General features: G+C 43.3%; 1 protein-coding gene across 3 annotated transcripts in view; it reads left to right on the top strand.

Moving 5' to 3' along the window:
- GLCCI1 (glucocorticoid induced 1) overlaps positions 1-13,542 on the top strand; it is a 73,192-nt gene that overhangs the window by 22,009 nt on the left and 37,641 nt on the right. For all 3 annotated transcript variants that reach the window (XM_073677298.1, XM_073677299.1, XM_073677297.1), the window contains exons 5-6: positions 5,426-5,575; positions 8,647-8,848. In XM_073677298.1, coding sequence (XP_073533399.1) covers positions 5,426-5,575; positions 8,647-8,848 — 352 coding nt within the window. The remainder of the gene's footprint in view (positions 1-5,425; positions 5,576-8,646; positions 8,849-13,542) is intronic.

Below are 13,542 nucleotides of genomic sequence, written 5' to 3'. Positions count from 1 at the left end.
TGGGGGGACAGCATGTGGAGAGGGTTCAAAAGCTTAGTTTCTTCTGTCAATCATTCTGATGCCACTGTCCATCTCCGACAGCAGCATTTAAATGGTGTGGTCGCCGGCTTGCAACGTTGCGGGTTATTGCAGAGCTGAAGACCCCTGTTCTTGCTGCCATCTTGGTCTTCCTGTGACGCTGATCTTCATAGAAGACCCTGACTTTTCACTATACTCTGCAATACTGCGCAAGTGTCTTGGATAGTATAAGTGAGCAGGCAAATTAAAATTCCCTAAAGGAATTTAAAAAAAAAAAATAAAGTAAAAAAAATGTAGAGAATTTGTTTCTAAAAACTTCTAGTCACCCCCTTCCCCTATTATAATGAAAACAATTAGTATGGCCGTGTCTGTAAAAGTTTGGTCTATCAAAACATAAAATTAATACTCATGCTGGAGTATTTTTTTTAATCTTACACTTAAAAAAAAAATAAAATAAAAAAATAGCTCTTCGATCACTGTTTTTCACCGGAGGCTACCAATCAGATATCAGCATTTAAGTTGGGCCCTGATTTGTAAAGCCCCCAAAGTGCGATTGTGGTGTGCCCAAGGTTTGCTGCATCAGGCAAGGGTCTACTGAAATGCCGCTGCCACCACCATCTATACATCTTTATAGAAGTATTGCAGCCTACAACACAAGGGATCCAACGACGACTGGTTTTAAGTCTCCTTTTAAGGAATTAAAAAATGAATTGAAAAGAAAAAAAATTTGCCTGACCCAGTTTGCTAACAAAAAAAAAAATAGAAAACAAGCACAATTCTGATAGATCAAAATGTAAGATTATTTAATCCAAAGGGGAAAAGCAATCAAAAAACACAAGATGTACTATTGCGTGGTCACCTATCCTCCCAAACAAATGCAACAGAAAAATCAAAATGTCACATGTACCCCAAAATGATACCATTTGGAAACTAGGAAAATAAAGTCCTCACACATCTCCATTGACTAGAAAATAATAATAAAAAAAAAAAAATAGCTACTGATCTCAAAATATGTATTATTCGGGCAATTATTTTCTATTATATTATATATTTTGCCACTTAAAGTAAAACCACCTCGCAAAAAAACACTTCACAAGTTTGGCCGTAATAGTTAATTTTACTGCAAGTCGAACAGCGTAAAAACCATGTACATTCCTCCCCCCTCACCCCACAATATATGGTGTCCTACAAAAACTACAGCGCATCCTGCCATAAATAAGACCTCGTATGGCGGAGTTGAAAAATTTATAAAGTTGGCTCCTGGAAGAAGGGGAGAAAATGACAGCCTAAAACTGTCCCGTAATTTGGCAGTAATGTAATTTCATGGAGGCAGAACATAAAATGAGACCGGGCGCGGGCAGATACGTTCACGTATGCATTTATATATTCCACATCGGGGAATGAATTATGCATTTTCTTCCTGTATGAACACAGACGCCGGGCTCCTCGGCCCGGGAGCCATGAATAATGAAGGAATAATTTCCACTAGCATGGTGGGGGGAGTAGTAATGTGTATGGAAACCTCGCTCTGAACACACTTGGTAAATCTCCTAAATAAGCCATGCCTGGCATCCTTGGCCCGTCCGCACCCCGCCCTTCCTTCCCCCGCAGCGACTGATCTTACGCTGGCATAATAATAGTTCAGCCTCTCCGAGGTTTTCCCAGGGGCCATCAACATTTCCCTGCTATGTATCTGGGGGTCATTACTCTGTTATGGGGTTTTTTTCGCTCCGGAAGTCACTTAGCGTATATAAAAATATTATTTGGGGTAGGAGGGTGGTATCAATGATTTCTACATTTAATAAAAAATTATATAAATTCTCTTTTAACCTATCGAGCGTCTGGTTCCTCAAGCCCATTCTCCTCCGCCGGTCTGCACACAATCAGGAATATCCCCCAGAAAAATGAGCAGAGGGACCAATTATGGGACAAATGTGCAAATTCTGACTATAATAAGGCAGAATGTTCTGTAATCTGTTAGGATTCGGGCCCCAGCAGTGCCAGACTAACCCCTTCATGTTTTTATTAACCCCTTCACCTCCAGGTGATTTACAGTTTTTGTTTTTCCTCCCCGTCTTAATTTATTTTTTTTGTCAATTTGGCCATATGAGGGTTTATTTTTTGCAGGACGAGTTGTACTTTTGAAGGACACCATTGATTTTACCTCATAGCGTACTGGAAAACAGGAAAAAAAAAAAAAATTCCAAGTGCGGTGACATTGCAAAAACAGTGCAATTCCACAATTGTTTCTTGTTTGTTTTTTTATTTACCATGTTTCCTAAATGCTAAAACTGACCTGCCATTATGATTCCCCAGGTGAGTACGAATTTGCAGATACCAAACATATATAGGTTCTCTTTTTAAATGGTGGAGGAAAAAAAATCCAAAATTTGTAAGAAAAAAAAACCTCGCTTATGTCGCCATTTTTCCAAGACCTGTAGCGTCTCCATTTTTTGGGATCTGGGTGAGGGCTTATCTTTTGCACCCCGTGCTTTAGTTTTTATTTATACCAATTTGGGGTAGATACGATATTTTGATTGCCTCTTGCAGTTCATTGCAATGTTGCAGCAACCAAAGAGAAAAAAATAAGTTCTGGCATTTAATTTTTTTTTTTCCTCGTTACGCCGTATACCGATCAGATTCATTTACTTTATATTTTGATCAGCTATTTCTGAACACACCGATACCAAACATGAGGATGGTTTTGTGTTTTTTTTATGTTTTATTTTGAATGAGACTAAAGAGGTGAATTGAATATATATATATATATATATATATATATATATATATATATATATATATATATATATATATATATATATATATATATATATATATATATATATATATATATATATATATATATATATATATATATATATAAACTTTACGGACTTAAAGTGTCCCTTTAAAATACTTAAAAATGTGTATGTGTAAAATATACATGCATACATACATACATACAATGAGGGGAACACTTCAACAGAATATAACTCCCAAGTAAATCAAACTGTCCACTTAGGTGGACAATAATGTGCTGACAATATAATCACACAAAAATCATCAAGCCAAAATGAGGCTGAGTATTGTGTGTGGCCTCCACGTGCCTGTATGACCTCCCTACAACGCCTGGGCATGCTCCTGATGAGGCTGAGTATTGTGTATGGCCTCCACGTGCCTGTGTGACCTCCCTACAACGCCTGGGCATGCTCCTGATGAGGCTGAGTATTGTGTATGGCCTCCACGTGCCTGTATGACCTCCCTACAACACCTGGGCATGCTCCTGATGAGGCTGAGTATTGTGTATGGCCTCCACATGCCTGTGTGACCCCCCCCCCCCCCCCCCCCTACAACGCCTGGGTATGCTCCTGATGAGGCTGAGTATTGTGTGTGGCCTCCACGTGCCTGTATGACCTCCCTACAACGCCTGGGCATGCTCCTGATGAGGCTGAGTATTGTGTGTGGCCTCCACGTGCCTGTATGACCTCCCTACAACGCCTGGGCATGCTCCTGATGAGGTTGCGGATGGTCTCCTGTGGGATCTCCTCCCAGACCTGGATTAAAGCATCCACCAATTCCTGGACAGTCTGTGGTGCAACGTGACGTTGGTGGATGGAGCGAGACATGATGTCCCAGATGTGCTCAATCGGATTCAGGTCTGGGGAACGGGCAGGCCAGTCCATAGCTTCAATGCCTTCATCTTGCAGGAACTGCTGACACACTCCAGCCACATGAGGTCTGGCATTGTCCTGCATTAGGAGGAACCCAGGGCCAACCGCACCAGCATATGGCCTCACAAGGGGTCTGAGGATCTCATCTTGGTACCTAATGGCAGTCAGGCTACCTCTGGCGAACACATGGAGGGCTGTGAGGCCCTCCAAAGAAATGCCACCCCACACCATTACTGACCCACTGCCAAACCGGTCATGCTGAAGGATGTTGCAGGCAGCAGATCGCACTTCACGGCGTCTCCAGACTCTGTCACGTCTGTCACATGTGCTCAGTGTGAACCTGCTTTCATCTGTGAAGAGCACAGGACGCCAGTGGCAACTTTGCCAATCCTGGTGTTCTGTGGCAAATGCCAAGCGTCCTGCACGGTGTTGGGCTGTGATCACAACCCCCATCTGTGGACGTCGGGCCCTCATGGAGTCGGTTTCTAACCATTTGTGCAGACACATGCACATTTGTGGCCTGCTGGAGGTCATTTTGCAGGACTGTCAGTGCTCATCCTGTTCCTCCTTACACAAAGGCGGAGGTAGCGGTCCTGCTGCTGGGTTGTTGCCCTCTTACGGCCCCCTCCATGTCTCCTGGTGTACTGGCCTGTCTCCTGGTAGCGCTTCCATCCTCTGGACACTATGCTGAGACACACAGCTAACCTTCTTGCCACAGCTCGCATTGATGTGCCATCCTGGATGAGCTGCACTACCTGAGCAACTTCTGTGGGTTGTAGAGTCCATCTCATGATACCACGAGTGTGAAAGCACAACCAACATTCAAAAGTGACCAAAACATCAGCCAGAAAGCATTGGTACTGAGATGTGGTCTGTGGTCCCCACCTGCAGAACCACTCCTTTATTGAGGGTGTCTTGATAATTGCCAATAATTTCCATCTATTGTCTATTCCATTTGCACAACAGCATGTGAAATTGATTGTCAATCAGTGTTGCTTCCTAAGTGGACAGTTTGATTTCACAGAAGTTTGATTTACTTGGAGTTATATTCTGTTTTTTAAGTGTTCCCTTTATTTTTTTGAGCAGTGTAATAAATAATATAATATAAATACATATCTCATTGTGGGCACCACCGAATGGTGTACGGACACTAGGAGGCCAGGCAATTCTTTAAAGGCCCTGGGACTGCACTACAGAGGCAGATTTATGAAAACGGTCAGCGTTGCCCATTGCAACCAATCACAGCGCAGCTCTCATTTCATCTAAGCTGTAAAAGACATGAAAGCTGTGCTGTGATTGGTTGCTAGAGGCATCAGCCTTTATTCAACCGTTTCTTGGATTTTTCTTAAATTTCTCCCTGTATTCGAAATTCTATTAAATACAATATTCGCTCATAGACTTCGCTTCAGTCTAAATCGCGATCCACATCAATATTCTTATACATACTACCCAATATTTAAGTTGGGCAGGATGTAGGTGGGTAAATTGAAGCCACTCAAAGGTTTCTATGACAACAGATTCCTTTTTGGAGTCTCAGTAATGCAGTCTCAGGCTTTGGGCCTGCAACATAATAGGGATTAGCTTTCAGCCAAGGTTTCAATGACGACGCTGCGCATGTCAGAAAGCTGCAGGGTACATATTCTCATCAGAATCTTAGTGGTGCAGCCTCAGGCTTTGGGCCTTCAAGTGCCCGACCTGAAATCTTTTACTGAACTAATAATTCTTTTTGTTTGTAGGCCTCTACATCCAGATCCATCCCCGTGCCCACAGCAAGTATCCTGGTACCAAAATCCATAGGCTCCAGAGTCCCCTGTAATGTTGAAGGGATAAGTCCAGAACTGGAGAAAGTCTTCATTAAAGAATCGAGTGAGAAAGATGGAGGCAAGGTATTGTCTATAGATGCTGTCGGCTTATAGTCCACTCCTACAGCGTTAGGCTCACCTTTTGAAAGCAAATTCATCATGTAAATATTTGGCAGAATAGTGAGTGCAGCTCTGGAATATTATACAGGATTTAACACAGGATAAGTAATGTAATGTATGTGCACAGTGACTGCACCAGCAGAATAGTGAGTGCAGCTCTGGAGTATAATACAGGATGTAACTCAGGATCAGTAATGTAATTTATGTACACAGTGACTGCACCAGCAGAATAGTGAGTGCAGCTCTGGAGTATAATACAGGATGTAACTCAGGATCAGTAATGTAATTTATGTACACAGTGACTGCACCAGCAGAATAGTGAGTGCAGCTCTGGAGTATAATACAGGAGGTAACTCAGGATCAGTAATGTAATGTATGTACACAGTGACTGCACCAGCAGAATAGTGAGTGCAGCTCTGGAGTATAATACAGGATGTAACACAGGATAAGTAATGTAATGTATATACACAGTGACTCCACCAGCAGGATAGTGAGTGCAGCTCTGGAGTATAATACAGGATGTAACTCAGGATCAGTACAGGATCAGTAATGTAATGTATGTACACAGTGACTGCACCAGCAGAATAGTGAGTGCAGCTCTGGAGTATAATACAGGATGTAACTCAGGATCAGTACAGGATCAGTAATGTAATGTATGTACACAGTGACTGCACCAGCAGAATAGTGAGTGCAGCTCTGGAGTATAATACTGGAGGTAACTCAGGATCAGTAATGTAATGTATGTACACAGTGACTGCACCAGCAGAATAGTGAGTGCAGCTCTGGAGTATTATACAGGATGTAACACAGGATAAGTAATGTAATGTATGTACACAGTGACTGCACCAGCAGGATAGTGAGTGCAGCTCTGGAGTATAATACAGGATGTAACGCAGGATCAGTAATGTAATGTATATACACAGTGACTCCACCAGCAGAATAGTGAGTGCAGCTCTGGAGTATAATACATGATGTAACACAGGATCAGTAATGTAATGTATGTACACAGTGACGCCACCAGCAGGATAGTGAGTGCAGCTCTGGAGCATTATACAGTGTCCATCAGTGTCTTTTCCCGCACTGTTCGTAATTGGTTTCCAGCTGTATTCTGGTGCCAGTTCCATTCCGGTGCCAGATCATTCCTGGTTGGGGAGTGCATGTGGCAGATGTGGAGTTCTGCCATTTTCCCCAGTGATCAGGGACATTGGTTGTATTGGACTCTGGGCAATGTCTTCCTCTTCGGATAAAAGCTGTAACTTGCTGAGGACACTGAACAGCCGACAATGTACATTGTTTAAATAATCTAAATGGATTTTTTAAAATCTTTTCTGAACCCTTATCTTTTGCAGAGGATTGATGCTTTGTATCAGGAACGTTTATAGCTTTTATTGCTATAGAGATACATTTCAATAAAATATGAATTTAGTGACTGATGACCTATATATCCATCGTGAATACAAAAAAAACAAAACCAAAAAATAGACATTAAAATTGAAATTCCCCCCACTCTTCTTTTTTTCCAGTGAAGAATTAAATTTAAAAAAAAAGCATGTTTGATATCGCTGAACTTGTCAAAGTCCAATCTATCACAATATAAAAGTGTAGAATCTGCACACTGATGTAAAAGAGAAAGAAATTATATTTCCTAAATTGTTGTTACATTTTGTTTTTTTTTTTAAATAAAATACAACATAAAAAACAGATTTAAATAATAGGTAATTTTCTGATGACACATTCCCTATAAGGATTTGGAGCGCATTGACTGTAAGTCTACCCACTATGCTGCACCCAATCTGGCTAAGAGCAGCTAACTAACCGCCTCTCATAATATAATGCTTCATCCGAGTGTCCTTTCCAGCTGGATGCAGACTGCAGATTACTCTACAGTATGAACTTCTTATAGACAACCATTTTTAACTGCAGGGATTTTTTCTTTTGGATCTGGTGTAGGAGTTTTCCTGCTCGTTATCTCTGTTCTGGCTATAAATACTCAGCGGCTGCGCTGCTGTTTTTTTCCTAAACTGTTGTTAAAGCAGAATATTCCACATTAAGCAAACAAGTCTATATATAAATGCAGCTGAATCACTTTATTTTTGCTCTCGCTGTAGCTGCTCGTTATACCGGCTGCTTGGTCATACAAGACTATAAATATCCTGAGCTAAAGTGCCAGCTCCTAAGCTTTAGTAGCCAGCAGTGACCCTGTACAATCCAGGCACAGCACACTGGGCCCAGCAGCCACGACGGCCTTTCCCCCTTTCTTTTTGCCCAGCTTCAGCAGCCACGTCGGCCTTTCCCCCCTTTTTTTTTTGCCTAGCTGCAGCAGCCGTGGCGGCCTTTCCCCTTTTTTTGCCGTGCAGCAGCCGTGGCGGCCTTTCCCCTTTTTTTGCCGTGCAGCAGCCGTGGCGGCCTTTCCCCTTTTTTTGCCCTGCAGCAGCCGTGGTGACCTTTCCCCTTTCTTTTTGCCCTGTAGCAGCCGTGGCAGCCTTTCCCCTTTCCTTTTGCCCTGCAGCAGCCGTGGCGGCCTTTCCCCTTTCTTTTTGCCCTGCAGCAGCTGTGGCGGCCTTTCCTTTTGCCCTGCAGCAGCAGCCGTGGCGGCCTTTCCCCTTTTCTTTTTGCCCTGCAGCAGCAGCCGTGGCGGCCTTTCCCCTTTTTCTTTTTGCCCTGCAGCAGCAGCCGTGGCGGCCTTTCCCCTTTTTCTTTTTGCCCTGCAGCAGCAGCCGTGGCGGCCTTTCCCCTTCCTTTTTGCCCTGCAGCAGCAGCCGTGGTGGCCTTTCCCCATTTTTTTGCCCACTGGTTGTGTTCCAGCCCTTGCAGATGGCTGACTTAGGCACTTGAAATAGTGATTATTCTGCACATTTATTGCCCATTTATGTTATGTCCATTTCCAGGATGACAACTAATATGGCCGACATGCTTCTGTAAGAGTTGTGCCAAGCTTTGCATTGCTGTGGGTTATTTGTGCACTGGAGTACAACCCCCCCCCCCCCCCCCCCAAAAAAAAATTTTTACAATCCATGTTCTTTCCATTTTTCTAGCCTTTGGAAATCCCAGATGGGCGCAGAGCACCGTTACCTTCCACCTACCGTAGCAGCAGCACGCGCAGCATCGACACCCAGACCCCATCAGTCCAGGAGCGCAGCAGCAGCTATTCCCCCTGTGCATCCCCTTCATGTCCCCCCGAGTCGCAGGAAGGCAGCCCATGTTCCACAGACGACCTGCTCTTCGATCGGGATAAAGGTGAGAGCGCTGATGACCGAGCGCGTGTGGAGGGGTTACTGGTGTGCAGTAGAGCGCCACTTTCTTAGTAGATCTTGTCTTTGTCATTTTTGTCACTTTTATGTTCACTACATCTCTGCATTTCACCACCATCGCTTCCTGTAAAACATCTGTAAATTTCCGGGTTGACGGTACTTGTCGGGCTGTAGCACAGATGTTTGTCCCCTCTGCACTAAGCCTATCCGTTCTGAATGAGCCAGGTGCAGGCATAGATCACACACTTTTAGGCTATAAACACGCAAAATAGGTGTAAAACCTTATATTTAAAAAAAAAAAAAAAAAAAAAAATGTTCTGTGTCCTGACTGTAAGTGAAGCAGTTCTCATCCCTTTACCGGTGGGAACTCCCAGCACCATCTGAACTAAGTAGATGTCATCCATCTATTCTGCCTCTGTAAATCCTCCTCTCTGCTCGGGCAGCTTCCTGCTGTTGTGGTGGCAGCCATCTTTTCTTGCTCATGTTTAGTTTCATAGACTTTGATTTTTGGTGTTCACTGCGATTCAATAACATGAGAAACTGGGATCAATACAATATAAAGGGATGTGTGCCAGTAATGAAATATATGACAAGGTAGATGTAATCTGCTGGGCAGGCGGGTGGGATGTGGATCTAATTTATAATCTGTGGGAGAAGTGGGGATGTGGATCTAATTAATTTTCCGGGAGATGGTGGCTGTGGATCTAATTTAGTAATTTGCGGGGGGGGTGTGGATCTAATTTAGTAACTTGCGGGGGGTGTGGATCTAATTTAGTAACTTGCGGGGGGTGTGGATCTAATTTAGTAACTTGCGGGGGGTGTGGATCTAATTTAGTAACTTGCGGGGGGGGTGGATCTAATTTAGTAATTTGCTGAAGAGGTGGGGGGAGTGGATCTAATTTAGTATTTGCGGGAGAGGTGCGGGGGATGTGGATCTAATTTAGTATTTGCGGGAGAGGTGCGGGGGATGTGGATCTAATTTAGTAACTTGCGGGGGGTGTGGATCTAATTTAGTAACTTGCGGGGGGTGTGGATCTAATTTAGTAACTTGCGGGGGGTGTGGATCTAATTTAGTAACTTGCGGGGGGTGTGGATCTAATTTAGTAACTTGCGGGGGGTGTGGATCTAATTTAGTAACTTGCGGGGGGGTGTGGATCTAACTTAGTAACTTGCGGGGGGTGTGGATCTAATTTAGTAGCTTGCGGGGGGGGGTGGATCTAATTTAGTAATTTGCTGAAGAGGTGGGGGGAGTGGATCTAATTTAGTAATTTGCGGGGGATGTGGATCTAATTTAGTAATTTGCTGAAGAGGCCGGGGGGATGTGGATCTAAGTTATAATCTGTGGGAGAGGTGCGGGGGATGTGTATCTAAATTATAATCTGTGGGAGAGGTGCGGGGGATGTGGATCTAATTTAGTATTTGCGGGAGAGGTGCGGGGTATATGGATCTAATTTAGTAATTTGCTGAAGAGGCTGGGGGGATGTGGATCTAAGTTATAATCTGTGGGAGAGGTGCGGGGGATGTGGATCTAAATTATAATCTGTGGGAGAGGTGCGGGGGATGTGGATCTAATTTAGTATTTGCGGGGGATGTGGATCTAATTTAGTAACTTGCGGGGGATGTGGATCTAATTTAGTAACTTGCGGGGGATGTGGATCTAATTTAGTAACTTGCGGGGGGTGTGGATCTAATTTAGTAACTTGCGGGGGGTGTGGATCTAATTTAGTAATTTGCTGAAGAGGTGCGGGGGATGTGGATCTAAGTTATAATCTGTGGGAGAGGTGCGGGGGATGTGAATCTAATTTAGTATTTGCGGGAGAGGTGCGGGGGATGTGAATCTAATTTAGTATTTGCGGGAGAGGTGCGGGGGATGTGAATCTAATTTAGTATTTGCGGGAGAGGTGCGGGGGATGTGGATCTAAATTATAATCTGTGGGAGAGGTGCGGGGGATGTGGATCTAATTTAGTATTTGCGGGGGATGTGGATCTAATTTAGTATTTGCGGGAGAGGTGGGGGGGGATGTGGATCTAATTTAGTATTTGCGGGGGATGTGGATCTAATTTAGTAACTTGCGGGGGATGTGGATCTAATTTAGTAACTTGCGGGGGATGTGGATCTAATTTAGTAATTTGCTGAAGAGGCCGGGGGGATGTGGATCTAAGTTATAATCTGTGGGAGAGGTGCGGGGGATGTGGATCTAAGTTATAATCTGTGGGAGAGGTGCGGGGGATGTGGATCTAATTTAGTATTTGCGGGGGATGTGGATCTAATTTAGTATTTGCGGGGGAGGTGGATCTAATTTAGTATTTGCGGGAGAGGTGGGGGGGGATGTGGATCTAATTTAGTATTTGCGGGGGATGTGGATCTAATTTAGTAACTTGCGGGGGATGTGGATCTAATTTAGTAACTTGCGGGGGATGTGGATCTAATTTAGTAATTTGCTGAAGAGGCCGGGGGGATGTGGATCTAAGTTATAATCTGTGGGAGAGGTGCGGGGGATGTGGATCTAAGTTATAATCTGTGGGAGAGGTGCGGGGGATGTGGATCTAATTTAGTATTTGCGGGGGATGTGGATCTAATTTAGTATTTGCGGGGGAGGTGGATCTAATTTAGTATTTGCGGGAGAGGTGGGGGGGGATGTGGATCTAATTTAGTATTTGCGGGGGATGTGGATCTAATTTAGTAACTTGCGGGGGATGTGGATCTAATTTAGTAACTTGCGGGGGATGTGGATCTAATTTAGTAATTTGCTGAAGAGGCCGGGGGGATGTGGATCTAAGTTATAATCTGTGGGAGAGGTGCGGGGGATGTGGATCTAAGTTATAATCTGTGGGAGAGGTGCGGGGGATGTGGATCTAATTTAGTATTTGCGGGGGATGTGGATCTAATTTAGTATTTGCGGGGGAGGTGGATCTAATTTAGTATTTGCGGGAGAGGTGGGGGGGGATGTGGATCTAATGTCGGTTATAAAATTGACTTCCTACAAGGGCACACATTATGTAGGTGTAATATGCAAGTAGGGGGCGGGTGATGTGTATTTTAATATAATGTATGTCCTAGTAGTTGTTTATTTTGATGATGTGGCCGTGTTTCAGAAGAGGAGATGGGATGACGTGGATCTATCAAATATAGTCCGAAAAGAAAAAGGGTTTCAGATCAGAAGTGATAGAAGTGCTTGTCTTTAAGAAGTGTTTTGTGTTTTTTTTTTTTTTATTTTATTTTATTTTTATTTTTTATTTTTTTTTGACATTCTGTAATGCAGCTTTGATCATTGGTGTTCTCAGGGGCAGGCCTACCATGATCTATAATAAAGGTAGCAAAACTTCTGAAAGTTTAGTTTCAACTTTGTAAGGTTTGGAATCATGCAAAATAAGGGCTGAAAACTGACAGCCCAAAGTCCTGACTTAGCAGAAGACTGTTATTTTTAGGGAGGTGTCTGTTTTTTTTTGCAAGATTAGTAAACTATTCCATTCTTGACCATGGCCGGTTTCTGGTATTAGTTTGTCTCCATTTAAGTGAATAGTGATGAGCTGCCGTTCCTCAAATATCCGTGGTCAGGCTTCTCAAAGAAAGCAGCTATGTTTTTCTATTTTGAGCAACTTTGCACCAGCAGAACAGTGAGTTCAGCTCTGGGGTATGATACAGGATGTAACTCAGGATTAGTAATGTATGTACACAGTGACTGCACCAGCAGAATAGTGAGTGCAGCTCTGGAGTATAATACAGGATATAACTCAGGATCAGTACAGGATCAGTAATGTAATGTATGTACACAGTGACTCCACCAGCAGAATAGTGAGTGCAGCTCTGGAGTATAATACAGGATGTAACTCCGGATCAGTAATGTAATGTGTGTACACAGTGACTCCACCAGCAGGATAGTGAGTGCAGCTCTGGAGCATTATACAGGAGCCGCACTTTTTCAGGTACTCCTTTGATTTCATTATTGTTTATTCCCGCACTGTTCGTAATTGGTTTCCAGCTGTATTCTGGTGCCAGTTCCATTCCGGTGCCAGATCATTCCTGGTTGGGGAGTGCATGTGGCAGATGTGGAGTTCTGTCATTTTCCCCAGTGATCAGGGACATTGGTTGTATTGGACTTTGGGCAATGTCTTCCAACTTGCTGACAGACATGGTCACTTTTTGGAATAAAGCAGCCGTGTTTTTCTAGTCCCAGTCACCAGATTTTTTCTTATTTTTTTTTATTTTTTTCTGCATAAAAAAAATAAAATTTTTGTTTTTTAATTATTCTTTATTTTTGAAGAGGGGAAAAAAAATCCTGATGTTTAATTGTGCATCTCTCACTGTACAACAATGACATGACGCTGGTGTGATAATCAGAAGAGGCCCCGAGGATGCTGGCGGGCAGGAGGGGCTTCACAGGGCTCTGGTTCAGGACTATGAGCTGCCGGACCAAGGTGGTCTTGTTGCAACTTTTTTTTTTTTATATACTCTTGACCGTGCCAAGCAGGTTTACTAGAAATCTCCACTCTACTAATAAAATGTCCGTCGTCTTCATGTGCTGTACTAATCATCGCTCTTTACCTACTGACTCGTCTGCTTGTTTGTTTTTCGCTCTGCTTTGCGTCCAGGGGGGTAAAGAGACCCTCATCTTTTGAACTTTAAATTGTATTCGTAAAAGCAAAAGAATAAAAAAAAATTAGTCTGAATTTGCAAAT

This window comes from Phyllobates terribilis, unplaced genomic scaffold (genome assembly GCF_046119375.1).
Source record: "Phyllobates terribilis strain yellow unplaced genomic scaffold, ASM4611937v1 Scaffold_4__5_contigs__length_816908805, whole genome shotgun sequence".
NCBI lineage: Eukaryota > Metazoa > Chordata > Amphibia > Anura > Dendrobatidae > Phyllobates > Phyllobates terribilis.
Note: the sequence above shows the minus strand (reverse complement) of the source record. Positions and strands in the feature narration are given on the sequence as shown.